This window comes from Paramormyrops kingsleyae, chromosome 25 (assembly GCF_048594095.1).
Source record: "Paramormyrops kingsleyae isolate MSU_618 chromosome 25, PKINGS_0.4, whole genome shotgun sequence".
Lineage (NCBI taxonomy): Eukaryota > Metazoa > Chordata > Actinopteri > Osteoglossiformes > Mormyridae > Paramormyrops > Paramormyrops kingsleyae.
In genome coordinates, this window is record NC_132821.1 from 32,861,007 (window position 1) to 32,876,630 (window position 15,624).

General features: G+C 47.6%; 1 protein-coding gene across 4 annotated transcripts; it reads left to right on the forward strand.

Moving 5' to 3' along the window:
• The first annotated feature begins 1,327 nt into the window (after nucleotides 1–1,327).
• Nucleotides 1,328–14,704, forward strand: ccdc180 (coiled-coil domain containing 180). 4 transcript variants are annotated; one of them, XM_023812497.2, is made up of 38 exons: nucleotides 1,328–1,572; nucleotides 1,756–1,895; nucleotides 1,993–2,135; nucleotides 2,234–2,307; nucleotides 2,518–2,627; nucleotides 3,414–3,536; nucleotides 3,631–3,741; nucleotides 3,831–3,926; nucleotides 3,992–4,155; nucleotides 4,259–4,378; nucleotides 5,202–5,281; nucleotides 5,467–5,555; nucleotides 5,664–5,783; nucleotides 6,442–6,615; nucleotides 7,036–7,151; nucleotides 7,245–7,371; nucleotides 7,564–7,606; nucleotides 7,713–7,810; nucleotides 7,893–8,071; nucleotides 8,486–8,661; nucleotides 8,759–8,939; nucleotides 9,212–9,358; nucleotides 9,820–9,964; nucleotides 10,042–10,158; nucleotides 10,739–10,837; nucleotides 10,918–11,004; nucleotides 11,127–11,281; nucleotides 11,613–11,683; nucleotides 11,776–11,857; nucleotides 12,064–12,141; nucleotides 12,241–12,310; nucleotides 12,430–12,571; nucleotides 12,687–12,847; nucleotides 13,153–13,290; nucleotides 13,409–13,520; nucleotides 13,778–13,853; nucleotides 14,101–14,242; nucleotides 14,351–14,704. In XM_023812497.2, the coding sequence occupies exons 2-38, from the start codon at nucleotides 1,776–1,778 to the stop codon at nucleotides 14,483–14,485; spliced, it is 4,401 nt and encodes a 1,466-aa protein (XP_023668265.2). In that variant the 5' UTR covers nucleotides 1,328–1,572; nucleotides 1,756–1,775; the 3' UTR covers nucleotides 14,486–14,704. The 4 variants fall into 4 exon arrangements, with proteins under 4 accessions (XP_023668265.2, XP_023668266.2, XP_023668264.2 ...); XM_023812498.2 differs by having other exon boundaries at nucleotides 1,787–1,895; XM_023812496.2 differs by lacking the exon at nucleotides 1,328–1,572 and having other exon boundaries at nucleotides 1,587–1,895.
• The last annotated feature ends 920 nt before the right edge of the window (nucleotides 14,705–15,624 follow it).

Genomic DNA, 15,624 nt, shown 5'->3' on the forward strand with positions numbered 1-15,624 from the left:
GTTTATGCTTTGGGAAACTAAGTGGTGTCAAACCGAATTGTATAAAATTTCAAATTGCTTGAAGTATTGGCACAGAAATAGAAGACTGATCTGCCATCTTTGAAAGGCTTCTGTAAAGTACGTGTCACATTTCATTCTCTGAAACCAGAATTCTACCTATTCAGAAATAGTATGGAATAGTAACATTGATGAGTCCAGCCAGGGGCACTGACCAAGCTGACACTCAGTACTGTAGCTTTGGGTTTCCATGATATGCATAAGCTCAAGTGTTTAAAAAGAACTGGTATTTTTAAAAAAGAAAATGCATACATTGTTATAATATGAAACGTACTGGAAATGACTCCCAGTCTGTGTCATGAAACGTAACAGCAGTGCAAAATCATTGAGTGAGACTTTGTTGCACTGTGGAAGGAAACTATCATGCCGTTCAGATTAGCTGGACACACTCACATTTCCCTGTGTGTAATTGTGTCTAATGGACTAGAATTTATGTCCTGGAATTCACTGTGGCCCTATACTGTATAAGCAGTCATGGTGTGGGCAGTGGTACCTTAACGGTTAGGGAAGCACACTCGTAATTGAAAGATTGCAGGTTTGAATCCCCGACCAGCAAGGCACCACTGAGGTACCCTGAGCAAGGTACCGTCCCCAAGCACTGCTCCCCGGGCGCTGAATTAGCTGCCCCCTGTTATGTCATGGTGTGACATATGGGTTAAATGCAGAGGACACATTTTGTTGTTGTACACTGTGTGCTGTGGTGTGTCAACAATGACCACTGATCACCAAATTCTAAAATGGGGATCATAAAATTCAAAGATCTGCAGCCAAATATTTTTACACAGAGGAACCCGCAACAATGATGATGTTTGATATTCTGATATTTGGGGAAAAAAGTAGGTTTGCATTATGTCGTCAAAGCAGGCCATAGTAGGACTTTACTGGAATGAAAAGTGTCTGCAATCTGGATATAAGAAGTCGGACATTCATTTAGTAGATGCCTAAGCAAAGAGAAATGAAATGCATGTTTATATTCTGCACTGATGTACTGAACTATTTTTTTTCTCTAACTTTGCTCATTTTTTGTCATGACTTTGCTCAACTGGCCATAGTTTTTACTGGGGATGTTCAGTGGGAAAAAAAAAACGTGAGGGAAAGTATATCCACCATTAAGCTATTATTTATCCCTGTAGGCCATTGTATTCCTAAGAGGTGAGCATGATATTTCTTTAGTACTGTAGTGCTCCACCAAGTGGGAAAACTAAGAATAGCAGGGATTTTATTTCAATTTCAAATTTGTACTTGCATTATAAAACCACATTCTGGGCTGCACGTTTGACAGCCCAGCTGCGGGACGTCCGCGTGAATGAGGACTCTACATGGCGCAGGCGCATTTTGTCGATCGTAACGCGCTCACGAATGGCATAGCGTTTCCATGGAAACCACAAACAGCGGCGTAGCCAAGAGGGCCGAGTACCGAGCAGCACCGGACAGTACCGGGAACTACCGGACAGCATCGTGGCACTAGCTGATTACAGACGTCGAAAACTTTCATGCAGCAGTGGACGTAGCACGGTGAGTCTCAGCATTAGAAACACCATCAACCTGATGTGTAGTGACACGTTTTAAATGTAATTAAGCTTGCCAGATTCAAATGGGATTCAAATATTGAAAACAATTAAGACAAATCTTAAGTATATCTTTGTCATCTTTAGCCTCTTCAGTAAAACACCCTTCCACGCCGATTATTACGTCCAGTGTAGCCCTGCTGTAAACTGATGCTTCGCAGCTCCCGGACACATTCCGCTGCTGACCTGAGAGACACCGTCTCCCGCAGGATGGCGGAGATCCGTGTCGTCCCCCGTGGGAAAGTCTACCGGCAAATGTTTGACGCACAGGTTAACTTTACGTTTTTAACTGTTTTATAACGCAACCTATAGATACCACACATGTATCGAGCTGTTGGTGTAGATACAGGCCCGTGTCTTGCTTAAGGTTAAGCTGTCCATGGCTCTGCACGAGTCCCGGAGGAGACGCGCGGCTACCGCGGGGGTTCCGCTCCAGGACAGCGCCACTCCGCCGGGGCCGGGCTTCGGGACCCGCGCCGGCACCGAGCGCTCAGACGACGGCCGCAGCTGGTACGGGTCCGAACGGACAAGGCACTGTTATTAAAGAAGGAAGCCCGGAGATATGGCAGTATGCACTGTAACGAGCGTGTGTGTGCTCATGTTCAAAGGGATCGGGCGTGTGCCGCGTCCCGGTCGCTTAAAAACGCCACGGAAGAAGAAGAAACCCTGCCTGATGTTGTTGGTGAGAGCCTTTATGTATATTTATATACATATGCAATATAGTATTTACATAACGATACGTTAAATTGGTTAAATAACTGTAGTGTCGTGAATGAAAAATAATAAAGATGACTTCAGGGGTGTAAACACGGTAACGTTCTTACAAAGCCAGTATAAATGTAGTATTTGCTGATTGTGTGTGACCCTCCTGCTCACCCAAGCCTTCCCACAGTGGCCGAAAAAGTGGGCTCTGATATCAATGAGCGTCTGCTGGAAAGGCGACTGAAGCGGCACACGCAGGCGATGGCTGAGCTGCAGAGGGACCTGGCCTCTGTCAGTGAGGTAAACGGGTTTGATGAACAGTCTTGCTGTTCAGATAGGAGGCTGACTTACAGTGCAGCTCTCACACCCAAGATGGATGGAGCATGTTTATCTATAGCGCTGTACACTTTGAGGCAGGGAGTTAATCTGAGTCACAGTGTTGTGTTTATTGCAGGATTCCCCCACTTCCGGTCCTTCAGGGCCAGTCTGCAGCTCAGTTTGCAGATTTCCTTGCTCATCAGCCAGTTGTCAGGCTTAGTATGAGTTGCTGAGCAGGGAAATCTGTAAGCTGTGTTATAGACTGGCTCTCTGGGACTGGAATTAGGAACACTGATTTATTGACGTAATGAAATTTGACACAGCGTGGGTTTTTATCAAACTATAATGTCGATGAAAATGCAATTGGGAAATCTAAGATAGAAGACAGAACATTCTGGAGGAATTCCAACACTGACTTTAGAGCAAATGATAACGACGGTGATGGGTTTTGAAGTTAGAGTTAAGTGATCAGTGGTCATTGTTGACACACCACAGCACAACAACAAAATGTGTCATTTAACCCATTTGTGACATAGCAGGGGGCAGCTAATTCAGCACCCAGGGAGCAGTGCCTCAGTGGTGCCTTGTTGGTTGAGGTTTTCAAACGTCATCTTTCAATGAAAAGTGTGCTTTACTAATCATTAAGCCACAACTGCCCACAAACAATGGGCTTGTCGGGGATTTGAACCCGGGACCTCTCGCACCCAAAGCGAGAATCATACCCCTAGACCAACGAGCCGCACAAGTTACCCATCTTCTGTCCTCCAGAGTTATGAGACACCTCTCAGGGAGACAGGAGAGAACTTCCTAAGTAAAATGTCTGCATGTGATGAGACCATGGAGAACCTGATGCAGAAGATTGTCAATGCCGATGTCACCTATACCCTTCAGGTCAGCCATTTGTCTGCTGTTCGAAAACAGTACTGACCTATCAGAGGAGAGGTGCTCACTGTAGCATTATTCATACCCTCTCTTTCCCTGATAGGATCTGCACCAGCTTTGGGACACTATTGCTGAGAAGGCAGAGGACCAGAAGAAGTGGATCATGGAGCTGGACACGGTTCTGGGGCAGTACGAGTCTGATAGGACCACGAAGGTGGGGGGGGGGAGGGGCTCTGGAGCTGCCTGAGAACCTGTCAGTGTACCTCCTGCTCTGAATGATCTTTGTATGCCTATATGACCAAGATTACAGCAGTACTGAAGAAATATTCGGCACTTCTAGAGGACGTCAGTTACATGATGCCCCCTGACATCCACCGACTGATCGACGGAGAAGCCATGGTAAGAATGTCACTAAGGTGCTGAGAAGTTTAGGAAGATCTCGCCTGAGAGGTTTGTGCCCGCAGATGATGAATCAGGCGATACTGGCCAATCGGCGGGCTGTGGCCAGACTTGTCCTTCAAGCGACGGAAAAGCACCTGCAGAAGGGGCTCCTTCTCAGGCTGCACTGGGAGGACAAGGTGCAGGACTGGACCAGACTGAAGGTGCAGGCCTCAGTGGACAGATTCAGGTGACCCATCGGGTGTCCATTTGGGGCTCCTCCCCACACCCTCCCAGTATGTTAACGGTCAGCTGAGCTGCTCCACGCCGTTCTATCCCTTCTGTTTTATTAGAGAGTTCATGAGCGACCCACTCATTCAGGAGCCTCGGGGAGTGCAGGGCACCCTGGAGAGCATGCGTGCGAAGCAGGAACACCTCAGCCAGAAGCTCCAGACAGAGCTGCAGGGGATCAGGTGAGGGAGCACGGCTGCGCGCGGGCGGGGGGGGGGGGGGGGTGTTACGGCTCTGCCTGTCTGCGTCTGTGTCTCACGAAGGCCAGCAGGGTGATCACCACTCGTTACCCCTAAAGACCGCTCTACACAAATATGGCTGTCTGTGCCCTGACCTCTAGGTTCGCCCTCACCTATATTTGTGTGTTTCAGAGGAAAGCAGGATGAGAGATGTGAAGACCAAAGAATTCCTCTGTAACCCGGCCTGCTCCATTATGGCTCGATTTTTGGTCAATAATTGAGACCACAGTTATTTAACACGATCACTCACAGACTTTGCAAATATGCATTCATTGAACTTTCTAAAAGGCTTGTCTTCTTATCAGTGGATTTCCTTGAACTCTCAATATAATTCGATTGAGAAATTAACAAAATGCAGCTGGAAAGAGGTGCACTGGATTTATTACACAAGGCAAACGGGAGCATCACTGCGAAATGAAATGCGACATAATAATCGTTTTATCGCTGTTTTGTTTTGATAATCTTTGGAAGCCAAAATCATAATTGAAATTAAAATTAGATGAATTGCCTGACCCTATCTGTACTTGTGCTTGTGCAAATGGAAAATATCATTATCACTATCAGATAGAACTCTTTACTAGAAATCAGTCATTTTTAATCTGGTGGAAATGTCGGCATTATAAACTAGTTTTCACTTTTAAAGTTATTGTTATAAATATTGTGTCTTCATCATACTGACAGAGAATTGGGTGGATTAAGGGAAGTGGTGTTTTGGCCAGTCATAAATCACGCACTGTCCTTAGTTAATCTGTGGGTTTCTCTGCAGTTCCTTGGTCCCCCCCAGGTGCTCGAAGGAGCTGGTGAGTGAGTGGCACTCCTCACTGTCTGCACTCCATGAACAGATTGGTGAGTACAACTACTGATTGGGGGGGGTCTGGGATTGGAGTTCTTGTTTCAGGAGGTGCCGATGAAATCATGATCAGACGCCTGATCAAGACCACGAGATCGGTATAATCCAGCTAGATTGGAAAAAGTGAAGTAATTTTTAAACTGAATACCATCAATTCTTATGCTGCTTATTGCTGTTTCAGATTCCCTGCATATTGACTCGGTGGAGAAAATTCGTTTATATTACGAGAGCACTTGGCAGGACTGCTTAGCGCAAATTCAGATATTCGAGGTATCGTGCCCTATTCAAGTCGTGACATTAATTTTGCATTTTTGTCAGTAGTATTGAAGAGAGTACGGGGTGATATTCAGTGAAGTGGTTCCGTTTTTGCTCGCACAGGAAGGAGTTCGTGAATATGGACTTTCAGCCGTCCAAGTTAATGCCATTGTCAAGAATGAACTCCTGCCTCAGATGGGTCAGAGCCAAAGCCGGTCCGAGGACCAGATGCAGGCTCTGCATGTAAGACTTCTAGATTTCTAATATTTTCTAAAAAGTCTTCAGTTTAAATAAATGCAGTCTGGTTTCCTGATAATTTAACATTCATTTCATGATTATCAGTATGTTAATGGTAAATAAATTTATTTTTTCAAATGAGAGCATTGAGCTCCTCATATCTGCACAGGCTGACTTTCGTATATCATATTTATACCTTCATTTTGATTTGCTCAGGCCAATGAGCACTGAGCTGTACGGGTCCAAGTGTAATTCATTCTGCAATTTGCACCTTTGCTATTTTGCCCAGTTACCATTTCACACTATCTCCACCAATCCTGTACACAGACTTGGTGTCATACGTGTATGTGTACTCCTGTATCTATCCATGTCCTTGTTTATGCTTATACAGTAAGCTGTACTGCTGGCTGAAGTGCTGCTACAGTGACATTTTGCTGCTCTCTGCACTGACAAACACTCTGGTTGTTTTGCTGCTCTCTGCAGTGAAAAACACTCTGGTTGTTTTGCTGCTCTCTGCAGTGACAAACACTCTGGTTGTTTTGATGCTCTCTGCAGTGACAAACACTCTGGTTGTTTTGATGCTCTCTGCAGTGACAAACACTCTGGTTGTTTTGCTGCTCTCTGCAGTGACAAACACTCTGGTTGTTTTGATGCTGCTCCACAGGCAGCGTTCGAGTGTCTGGCCAGGAGAGCTGCCGCAGTGAGCCAGTCGCTCTTCAGGTTCATGAGAGGAGCCGCAGAGCTGTGGGAGGTGCACACTGCTCGGCTGCAGAGGGCAGACCGGCAGCTGAAGGTCCAACTGGAGGAGGTGCGTCAGGCCCACCAGCGTGAGAACCAGGTGAGGAGGCTGTTTAGCCACGTCCACCAGTGTGAGAACTGGTCAAGCCTCGAGTCTAGCCATGCCCGCCACCATCAGGACCTGGCAATCTAGGTCAGTGTTTCTCAAACTGCTGATCCGGGCCCTGCAGACAGCCCACGTTTTTGCTCTGGGAGGTGGGAGGGAGCAAGAATGTGGACCGTCTGGGGGGGTCTCCGAGGAGAGTTTCAGCGCCAATCTGGGGATTCAGCTACGCCGTGTCGCGTTCTAAGCAGTAGATATATACCCTCACTTTGTAACCTTAGTTCTTTAGATGTTAGTTTTTCTGTGATCATTTCTGTGCGCTCAAAGCGTTTGGCGAGAACCTTTTTTGGAAGTGTGTTTGCCGTTGTTGGAGAATCTATCATCAGTGAAGGACGGGACTTTTTCTACTGCACCCAGAAAATAGAGGCCCACCTGGACATGATGACGGACAAGCTTCGACAGGAGAGCTCAGAAGAGGCTCTCAAGGTCGCACTGGGCAAGGTCATGCTTTTCCTGGAGGACATTAAGAATGGGTATCCCAGATGAATTATTCTATGATTGTTGTTCCACTTGTGAAAACACCATCGTAGAAGAACGTAGATTGCCTACAGCAGTATGCTCTTTAGGTATAGCAGCTTACATTCTGCTGAAGTGGATGCTGTTGAATGCCACCCAGCCCTGATCCTGGAAGAGATGCACTGCTACAGCTCCGTGGTCAGCATGTTCTTCAGCGTCGACGAGACCTTCCACATGGTACAGCCCCCCTTCCACATGGTACTGCCCCCCTTCCACATGGTACTGCCCCCCTTCCACATGGTATTGCCCCCCTTCGCACTGCTCCTCCTCTGCGCAACACCTCAGATAAACTAATGCAAAGCTGAGGCAGTGAGTCACACGTCATCAGTGAATCTGTTGCTCTACAAACAGTCAGACTCTCTCCTTTAGGACTCTGAAGATCTGCGTCGTTATTTTCCCTCAGTCAGACTTGGTGAGTGTGCATCTCTAAAGTGAGGTGGTGTCTTGCAAGATTTTTAGTCCTTCGCACATGCACGCATTTTCTGCGCCACGCTAAACGTTTGCTGCATTTTTTGTAGATGCAAGCGGTCAGATGGGAAGCCGCAGACCTACTGATCAGAGCAGGACTCTGGCTACTGAATACCCACAGTCGCCTGCAGACATGCTCTTCATAGAGGTGTGTCTATTGCGGACAATACGTGTGTTTACCACGAAGTATAAACTCTGTACATACATCCAAATCTTTCACTTTGATTTAGGATGGCACGGATTCTGAACAGGGGTCCAGCGCCCCTCTGACGCGAGTCTTCACAACTTCCAGAGGCAACACGTATCATGCGAGTTCCAGGACGTTTCAGTGGGAGGAGAAGGGCCCATCTCTGCCGGAGGTGGGGCTGCTGGTTTATCCCAGCAGCTTCTGGGAGCAGCTACAAGACGAGTAAGTGGGCTATTAATGCTAATGTATGTATAAACACACACACTCATACGCACAGGTATGTATAATATAAAATGTGCCCTGTGAGGGACCTGCCGTCCTATTCAGGAACTATCGTTTGCCATGTGTCCTGTGCTGCATGGGTCTGGCTACAGGCTCCTCAGATCCCTATCCTGGATAAGCGGGCAGATGTATGGATGGATGGATGATCTGCTCAGCTCAACCATATTGCACTCCCGTAGTAAACAGGACTCTGCTGAATATAGCTAATTGTTTGGAAAGCATTTAAAATGAATCGTTAATTTGATAGCATAATAAATTGATGTCTGTGATCGGTTCCTGTCTTGAATTGTAAGTGCAAAGTGCTGTTCAGCTGCTTGCCTGTTTGATGTTCGCTATGTTTCCTTTGTCCTGTAGTGTGCGTGTGGCATTCTTTAACCACCTAGAAGAGTGGTATCACACGGCCCTGACAAAGGCGACGGACGTCGTGGCGACAAAAAAGGAGGAGCTGCGGGCTGAGCTGGACCTTCGGCTGCGTCTCCACGAAACGCGGGTTCAGAGCGTGGAGAGGGACGTCCACGATGCCCGAGCCGGTCAGTCATCCCTCTCCAGCTCCAGTGCCCAGTGCTGCTGTCCTGTTAGTCACGGGCAGGCCAAGGTCATTAAGCTTCTCCTGCCATCTCCACCCAGAGGAGCTGGTGCTCCACCAAGAGCGAGTGGACCGACACTGCAAAGCGGTCTTACTGTCCCTCAGCCAGTCCAGGACTGACCTACAGGACCTGCTAACACAGCAACGGAAGCAGACTGAGGAATTCCTGACTCAGGTCTACAGCATGGAGGACAAATTCAGCTTGGCCACCAGCTCCAATATGTGAGGCTGGTGGATGCTGGGACAGTGGCGGGTGGATGCTGGGCGAGGCGGGTGGATGCTGGGACAGAGGCGGGTGGATGCTGGGACAGTGGCGGGTGGATGCTGGGACAGTGGCGGGTGGATGCTGGGACAGTGGCGGGTGGATGCTGGGCGAGGCGGGTGGATGCTGGGACAGTGGCCACCTGCGTACGGCAGTCATTCAGCTTTCTGTCTTCGGTTCCCAGGCAGCCTCCGCCTCTCTGAATCACTGTCTCCCGTCTTCGTTACTGTAGTCTGCTGCAGCTGCGTAACTGCCTGCAGTCTCAGCTGGAGAAGCACACGTTACGCATCCAGACGGAACACAGACACTTCAGGGAGGAAATGGAGCGGAAAATGGCGACACTGAGGCAAACCAGTGCCCAGTTCATGAGATCATTCAGGTAGATGTCTTATCCCTCCTGCTTTGCGAAGATCAGCTTTATTTTATAAATATTTTTATTTTCAAATATTTCTGTTTTATTTATTCTTGTAAAGTTTTAAAATAAATGCACCATCCATGGTTGACGCAATTGCAGTTTCACTGTGCATAATGACAAATCTTCTTGAATCTTGAATTATTTTGATTTGTTTGACTCAATACCAGTTATGGTTCTAGCAATTTTTTTTGTTTGTTTCTTCACTTAGCAAATGATATAGGACTGCCCAAAAGCTTAGTATACCTGCTTGAAAGATAATTATTTCTGCCTTAAACTGTACTGATTGGCTGTCCTTAGGACACTGGCACCCCATAATCTTGGTGTTAACTGCCTTCATTAGAACATCCTCAGTTTTGACTTTTAATATTAAAACTTAAACGCTGTCGTCTTTATTGGGATTTGTGAGAGTCTCTTCTTGCTTCTAGGTTGTTTTCAGAAGGTGGGAACTTCACCCCCAAAGAGATGGAGTTGTACCACAAGCAACTGGAGAAGCTGGCCACGCGTATCGACTCTACAGAAGAGGCCATCGCAGTCAACTCAGAAAAGAATGAGTCCCAGTGCCTGCAGCAGGTAAAGCATTTCCGTTTGCAGGTCCTTCTTTGTCAATCTCTGGATCTTCATTAATTTTTTTTCTTTTTCCTGTAAAGGCCAAAGATTCGACGAACAAATTTCAGGACAGGTTCCAGTTTCTAGCTGCGGATTTGAGGTTTTTGGAGAAGCTTCGCCGCGTTCCCACCTCCACGCAGGTCCAGATTGAGAGTGAGGTACGCCGACATCTCATTTCCACAGAGACGCCTAATCTCTTCGACACTATCAGGCTGATGTACAGCACTGTGCAGAAGTCAAAGTGTTTCAAAGCCATTTATCTGGGTGATGTGTGTATATTTGCTTAGAAAAACAAATTAAGAAATGTTAGCATTAGAATACATGCAAATTAACAGTAACACAATAAAAACTAACAAGAATTTCTTCTGTTCTCCAAAGAATTACTGATATATGGAGAGCTAAACACTTCGACATCATGTCATCTATACACCAATATGATCATTTACACATTTTCTGACTAGCCAAGACTAATGCACAGTACTGTACAAAATGATACACAATGTGAACTGAACTGTTAATTTGCCCTATTTGTACTTTGAGACTAATTCATTATTAATTAGTGTTAACATCTGCCTCCCTCCTCCTCATCTCGTCTTCGCTCCTCGTCCGCATTGCACGTTTCCTGTCCTCATTATATCCACCATTAGTGTTCATGGTGCCAAACCAACCAGAAAGGAATTGCTCTTCTTTGTGAAGCACATGGCCAGTAGAGCTGATTCTGATTGGTCCGTTCCACAGGTAGCACGGAGCGATATGCAGAAGAGACGGCTCTGCAGCATGCTGGTAGAGCTGGAAAGGATGATAGACGCACACACCAGACCTGGTGCAGCTGAAGCGGTAGTGTTTCTGCTGTAGCCATCACCGTGTTATGTGTTGATGGATAAGTGGATGTACATGCTGCATTCCGCCCCCTACAGGCAGTGACTGAACAGGACCTCATGTCTTACACATGGTCAGTCAACAAAGAGCTGAGTGACAGATTCCAATACCTGCGCTGTTCTCCAGTGAGGCTCTCTCATTCTTTCGAATATATTCTAGATTGTTTTCTTTGCTGGATGCTGCGTTTCGCCCGTTGCCGTAAGAGGACGACCCCAGTGTTAACGAGCTGACTGTTTATTGGTTACAGGAACCCGTCATGACCGACACGGCACCACTTTCCCCACACCAGAGGCCGTCCTCCACGAGCTTCAGCCCCTCTCCTGAAGGCCTCATCCAGCCTAGCCGTGTGGGCGTGGCTTCAGGCAAGGATGCGGCAGTGGGCGTGGTCCAGGAACTCCTACGGTAAGGGGGTGTGATATCCATCCGTCCATCCTTTCCTCTGTCCATCCTTTCATACATCCATCCTCGAGGGGTATACCCTGAACAGGATGCTTGCCCATTTCATGGCCATTATATATTATTTTGATCGGTGTTTCACAACCCGGTGCTCTGGGATCCCCAAACGCTCCTGGTATTTGCTCCCTCCCAGTTCCCTGCCAGACATTCCACATTTTTGCTTCCTCCCAGCTCCTGGTAGGGAGCAAAAATGTGAACTGTCTGGGGGTCCCCGAGAACCAGGTTGAGAGACACTGAGCTGGATAATACCAAGAATCACTTTTTGACCATCTCACAGGATGGCCAAGCTGAAAGACCGCCAAGAATCTCAGGCCAGCACCCCACAGAAAGGCTTCCACGTCCGCTCAGGTGGGGGACTCCCTCCATAATACAGAATACCACCCTACAATGAATGTCCCAGATATATTCTAGCTGCATTATTACTGACTGTCTCCCCCTAGTGGCAGTCAGTCAGCAGCAGTGTGCCTGGGGCAGTCTGCCCCCACTTGACACCACATGGAGGAAATCCCCCTCTAGACAAAGGTCAGAAGTCAACTCTCTGCTGGTGTCAGAAATGAGACTCTTTTGAGTCTTTGATTTCAGGCTTAGGCTCAAGTACTAAAGCTATCAGTTGACTTTCCCCAACACCTTCACGAAATGGCCGTATCTGGAATGCCGGCTAGTGTCTAGAGAAGAATGGCTTCTTTCTTGCATTTCATGTTAATTTACTGATGTTATGGGGTGTGTAGAGTGAAGAGGTTCTCCAAACCCACACGCTTCGATAAGAGATTCCAGGTGTTCGGTTCCAAACCAGTGGAGCAGGGCGTGTAAGTTGAGTCACAAGTGACCTTTCGGTGCATTTAATCCTACACCGGCATTGTAGGTCACATGCTGTTTGGTTAAGACTAAACACAGGGTTGTTTCAGTGCTACTTTTAAAGGTCTGATCGTCAACATCCTGTGGAAGGCAAATGATCATCTGCTCCTGGTGGCAGAGGTAACACGTGATTCTTCTCCCTCACGGCCATAAATACATCATGCAGTAGCACGGCCGTGCTGCGTGAGGGCGTCGGAGTGCACTGAGGTCACGTTGGCTTTTCCGTGTTCTCCGAGCAGGAATTCTACAAGAAGGAGCATGGGCCTGTCTCGCGGCTGGAGAGGCTTCCGGAGACCTTTGAGCTGTGCGCCGAGCAGGTCAACCGCAAGCTGCTGCTCTACTGCAGCCAGGCAGAGAACCACCGCAGAAGCCATCTCCAAGGTCTGCCTGCTCTCGCCAAGCATCCAGCGAGAGACTCCATCACATTCATGACTGATTTTGGACGTTTTCTAGCCACTTAAACGACAAGGACCTGGGCACCTCTTTCACCTTACAGAGTTCTATATACAGCTGAGGGACTTTGAGGGGCATTTGGCCCAGGTGCTAGAGGCAGTGATGTCCCACCTGGGAAAATGGCACATAAAGGCACTGGACCAGGATACCACGCAGATCCGAGAGCACCTGAAGGCAGTCCTGCAAACCCACGAGGACCGGAAGGTACACAAGTCAGCTACCTCTACACCTTGCATGATTTTTGGGTGTCCTGAGATGTTCTGTAAGGTTTATGGAGTTGTCAGTGTATCACCAGTGTTGCCCTGTCTGTCTTGATGTCTTCATTGAGGTTGAGAACCCAGCTGGAACGTAAATGGGCTGACTGGCCCAAATTGTTCCAGCTTTGACATTTATTTTCTCCATTTTACTGATTTTAGTAGTTAAAGAACTTTGCAACTGACTAGATTAAAGGTCAAAAGCATGATTTGTATTTGGCACTAGCCAACATTTATGCCGTCATCTTCCTACAGACAGAGCACAACAGGCGCCTGTCCCCCCCGTTGAGTCACCCTGCCTTCCAGGAAGAGCTGGAGACCCTCCTACTGGCTGAGGAGGAACGCCAGAGGGAGGAGACCAGCGCCATCCAGAGCACGAAGCAAGAACTGCAGGTCAGGTTGACATCACTGTGTGACAGCAAAGCAGCTGCATTGATGTAGGAGTAGCTGTCGTTGGTCTGGACCAACAGTACTGAACTGATGGGTGCCACCGGCTGCCCCCTTCCCCTAGGCCTGTGTGACAAGACATGGGGATGAGTTTGTGGCAGCACTCGCCTCACTGACAGAGAAGCTGCTCCAGCAGGTGGACAGCCTCCTGACTGTGGACGAGCTTCAAGCTGAACGTATGTCACGTTATCCCTTTGGATTTTCATTGGTGAATTGAAACATGGGGCATTTCTCATTGGCAGCCTCCTAGGAGCACACCAAGTGCAGCATTTGGGGTGATGCGGTACAGAATTTACATTGCTATGCTTACCATGACAGTGTGCTAGATTTTTTCTGTCAAAGCTAAGCTAAATCATTTTACAACAGACTTGAATAATTTTCCAGATACTCTGTCCCCACAAGAGCTGTTCTCTCTCTCTCTCTCTCTCTTTAGGTATGCAGCAGACCGCCACTACGATACTCCTTGCAAAGGTTTCTGGGGAAAGTATTCCGATGCAAAAAGCTTTCAGGTGAGTTGATGTGCCTTGCAGAATTTTGTTGAATATTGTAGAACTGCATTCATACACCACCAAAATACAGATGTAACATGAATTTAACATTAACTTAAAATATCAGTGTTCAGAGTAATACGGTGCACATTGTTGAATCAGCCCAAGTTCCGAGTGTCCTCAGCTGGCTTTAGTTCTTTCCACTAAATTCTAGCCTGTAAGACTTCCTGCTGTCACTTGAGTGCTGAGTGACGTTTCTCTGTGACAGAACCTGGCCAGGGCTTGGATATCTGCAGCCGGCTTCTGAAGCCCCTTTGGAACAAACGTGCAGAAGCGACAGCGCCAACACGGCTGCCAAAGCAAGCCTGGCTCACCGAAAGACCGTGGAGGCCAGCGAGGCCGTCTACCAGGTATCGTCAAGCAAGCATCTGGAAGCCATTTGTACAGCCGTGCGTCCCGAGCTCGGGGGATAGCAGGGGCTCTTCCTGATGGGCCGTTTTGTCTGTGCCGTCACACAGCGTTTCGAGCAGCGATTCCAGGAGGAGCTGAGCTGGGCAAAGGAGGAGATGGAGGCACAGATGAGGCAGGCAGCTTGCTGGCAGGTTCAGTGGCGGGACTCCATCCGGGCCCTAAAGCATCTCCACCCCCGATAGCTAAAGGCAGACAGAGGCCGCCTGGCTGTCTCCGTAATGGCAGGGGTGGGTATGTTCCTTTACAGGCAAGTTTTAAAAATTGATGATGGAAATTGGTAGAGAAGTCCTCTACCAATATCCAAAAATGTTACAAGAAGAAACAAATGCAGTACTGCTACCTCTGGTGTATTTTGGGGATAGAAATATTAAACACATTGTCATAAAGATCCTCCAAAGAGAGTGATATACTGTCTGAAATGTTCTTTGCAGCATATTTAATACTTCCTGCCATTAAGCAGCCTGAAAAGCTGGACCTTTACACACACAGACACAATGCAAATCCATTTGTAATCAAGGTGGTATTTGTCCAACATCAGGAGTGGCCTGTTGATCTCTCGAGGATCATTGAGATTTTTTTTACATCATAATTATCTGACTTCCATAAACCTGCTGAACATTTGCACAAAATGAAAGGGCAATTCCAAAAATCTGAAAATGTTTCCAGTACCAAGTAAAAGGCTGATTATTAGAAGGGCATCAGACACCCAAAGAACATGTAAAATATACATTTTAAAAAAGAGGGAGGGAGCAGAAATGTGGACTGCCCGGCAGGAAGCAAAAACATGGGCCGTCTGAGGTTCCCGAGTACCAGTTTGAGAAACACTGCTCCTACAGACGCAGGACTGAAGAGGGTCGCTGCTTAGGTGCGGAGGAAACTTGAGCTAAAGGTGCGCTGAACTGCACACCAGCTGAAAAGGAATTAACTGCGTATTTCCTGCATACAGACATAACTTTGAGAGACTAACACGAGATAGCTAGTGGGAGTCACCGATACAGGATCCAGATGGCAGAAAACTGTACATCATCCCGTGTCGGATCATGGGGAACAAGCACCTAGTATAGAGCTGCTCTGCAGCAGATGAGCAGGCTTAGAAGGATAACGGGTAAGAGCTGCGCGTAACCACGTGTACACAGACCCAGAAACTGCCAGAACACCAGCCAGTGGCCCAGAACAGTGTCTTTTCAGGGAGGGGACATCAAGGCTACACAACACAATCTAATTATAGTACCTCTCTACTGGATGGAAGTCATCACACATCACAAGTCATGTAAACATCGAAATGGTTTCCAGGTCAGAGGTACCACCACCCTGACCACCG

Coding starts and splice junctions, on each gene's coding strand:
- ccdc180 (XM_023812497.2), top strand. CDS start 1,776: ATGCTTCGCAGCTCCCGGACACATTCCGCTGCTGACCTGAGAGACACC. Junction 1,896..1,992: donor GGCAAATGTTTGACGCACAG/GTTAACTTTACG, acceptor GTCTTGCTTAAG/GTTAAGCTGTCCATGGCTCT. Junction 10,838..10,917: donor GACCTGGTGCAGCTGAAGCG/GTAGTGTTTCTG, acceptor CGCCCCCTACAG/GCAGTGACTGAACAGGACCT.